The following is a 2747-nucleotide window of genomic DNA, read 5'->3' as shown; positions in this document are numbered from 1 at the left end:
AGGGAGCAGGCGTGAGCACGTCCCACCCGCAGGTGCCCGCCACAGCCAGGGAGCAGGCGTGAGCACGTCCCACCCGCAGGTGCCCGCCACAGCCATCATGCTAAAACACACCACAACGGGCTAAGCGCTTGGCTCTCGGGCAGGGGCTGTGCGACCACCACGTAGGCTGTGGCAGGAAGAGCCGAGAAGGGGCTGGTGGGCCCTGGGCAAGGAAGGGAGTTGGGGCCCCTGGACAAGGTGACCCGGGGCCTACACCACCGACTGTGCGTGCCAGGTCCTTGAGCTAGAGACCATCTGGCAGTGCCCACTTTCAAAAAGACAAGGCAGAGCTGCCAGAAGAAACCCAGCAATCTCAGCCCCACGTCCCACAGGCTCCGGTTTGAGGGAGGCGAGCGCCCGCACAGGGACAGAGCAGCGAATCACCTGAGGTGTGCCACCAGTTCCTTCTCCTCCATCAGGAAGTCCAGCAGCACCTTGCTGGCATAGTTAAATGCCTTCTCGATCTGCTCCACGTATGCCCGCTCTTTTAACGTGTAGATGATCTCTTTAGCCACCGGGCAGGTGACGTCATGGCCACACTCTCTGACCACATTTAGATATTTTCCTGAAAACGGATAGAAATTAAAAGTTTTATCCTCCACATGGTCGATCTCAGGCCCTAGCTGTCTTCGTCTACACAGGAGGCAGTGGACTGGAAACTGGGCTGCATGAGGCGGCTCCACACCCTTGCTCCCTCCTGGTAAATCACGGTCAGCTGCTACAGACTGAGCGGGTGGTGTCAGGGCTTTGCTGTGGCTCTGCACATCTGGAATTTTCTAACCAAGGGCACAGAAATAATTTCGAAAAGGCATTATGAGAACCAGATGGCTAACCGCTTCCCAACCCTTTCGTGACGGCCCCGATGTGCCGAGTCCAACCCCGCACCGCTGCCCCGGGTCTAGGTCAGGCCCTAACCTGTGTGGTCAGAGACTGAAAACACTGCCGGCCAGCAGGCGCGTGTCTCTGACGGTTTTTCCTGTCATGCTAATGGAGTTTTAGAAATCAGAAATGAGAAATAGGGAAGGCACCCGTGAGAGAGCCTCCTAGGGTCAGGGACAAAACAAAGTCCTGGCAACGGAAACCTGATGAAACCTGGCAACAGAGACCATCTCACGGCCTAACTCAGCACTGCAGCCCAGCTCATGGGCCGGTCCTGACCTCGGCCCCACATTCACGGACACCCAGGCTCAGGACGCCCACAGGGTGAGGCGCGGGCTCCCGCGGGAGGGCCTGGGCTGCAGGAGACTCTCCAGGCAGAGCTGTGCTGCGGCCCCGGGCCAGGTCCCCGCTGTGTGCACTGCACCTGTGCTGAGGATCTTGTCCGCCACCTTCTGCAGGAAGGAAGGGATCTGCTGCTGGACGATGGTGTACCGCTGGTCCCAGTACTTGTCATTGTAATCCTCCTGGATCCTCTCCTTCCGCAGCTCATGCTCCTCGACCATAAACTCACTAAAACCACAGGGAGTGCTTCGGTCACAGGCAAAGCAAGGGCGCCTGTGAGGCAGACGACACACTTCTCCAGGCCGGCAGCGTGGAGGGACCTTAACGGAGGCCAGCACACTTCCAAGTAACGTTCCACAAGGGCCAAGCCTAACCTACCAGTTATTTCTCAACTGTGGGCTAAAACAAACCTAGGGGCCGAGCGCGGTGGCTCACACCTGTAACCCCAGCACTTTGGGAGGCTGTGGTGGGTGGATCACAAAGCCAAGAGATCAAGACCATCCTGGCCAACACAGTGAAACCCCGTCTCTACCAAAATACAAAAAAGCAGCCGGGCGAGGTGGTATGTGGCTGTAGTCCCAGTGACTTGGGAGGTTGAGGCAGGGGAATCACTTGAACCTGGAAGGTGGAGGTTGCAGTGAGCTGAGATCACGCCACCGCACTCCAGCCTGGCAACGGAGTGAGACTGTCTCAAAAAAAAAAAGAAAAAGAAAAAAAAGAAAACCAAACAAACCTACAAACCTCACTCTGGAACGGAGCATTTAACCTGGGCTCAGGGAGAATGCAGGGTCCGCAGAGCTAGGTGGGAAACTGATTTGTCTTTATCTGCACCTGCCTCTTTTTGGAATTTAGCATTTCCTTCCATGATGAACCCGGGCAACAAAATGATGCTCGTGTGGGGTGCGTGGGGCCAACACGGACAGAAACCAGACATCTCCACGTTGTCATCTGAACTACCTCAAACATCATCTGCTTCGAGTGCGAAGGTGCTTTGTTTAAAGGTGCCCATTGTACCACATTGTATTTGGTCCGTTAGGGAAGACATAATATGTCCACGTCACACATGCATCTTCTGAAAATATTTCAACAATGGTATGTCGACATGATAGACATTAATACAATGCTTTGGGAACTAACATATATTTATGCATTTAAATATATCTCACCGAAAAGAAGCCGAGAGACCCCACCAGATCAGGAAATCCATGCACCAAAGAGGCTGAAGGACCTAGCTGGAAGCAATTTAATGTCCTGCACACAAAAGACTAAGGCCATAAGCAGCTGGGCCATTCCTGTCCTGGGCCGCATGGGCAGCAGCAAGTGGACACCTGTCTGGTGTGTGCTTTCCTGAGACCACAAGCAAAGCAAGGCCAGAGCCCCCCGGAGAGGGCAGCACGCGTCCTCCGTGTCCCGGGAGCCCTACCTGTACGGGACAGGGCGGCACGCGTCCTCCGTGTCCCGGGAGCCCTACCTGTACGGGACAGGGC

At 55.6% G+C, this 2747-nt stretch overlaps 1 protein-coding gene across 2 annotated transcripts in view; it reads right to left on the bottom strand.

Annotated features, from left to right (window-relative positions):
* TUBGCP2 (tubulin, gamma complex associated protein 2) overlaps positions 1–2747 on the bottom strand; it is a 22017-nt gene that overhangs the window by 9160 nt on the left and 10110 nt on the right. For both annotated transcript variants that reach the window (XM_011980824.1, XM_011980825.1), the window contains 2 exons: positions 1343–1488; positions 424–604 (listed from right to left, as the gene is read on the bottom strand). In XM_011980824.1, coding sequence (XP_011836214.1) covers positions 424–604; positions 1343–1488 — 327 coding nt within the window. The remainder of the gene's footprint in view (positions 1–423; positions 605–1342; positions 1489–2747) is intronic.

Source organism: Mandrillus leucophaeus, unplaced genomic scaffold, assembly GCF_000951045.1.
Source record: "Mandrillus leucophaeus isolate KB7577 unplaced genomic scaffold, Mleu.le_1.0 Scaffold219, whole genome shotgun sequence".
Taxonomy (NCBI): domain Eukaryota; kingdom Metazoa; phylum Chordata; class Mammalia; order Primates; family Cercopithecidae; genus Mandrillus; species Mandrillus leucophaeus.
The sequence above is the reverse complement of the archived record's forward strand: the minus strand, read 5'-3'. Positions and strand labels throughout refer to the sequence as shown.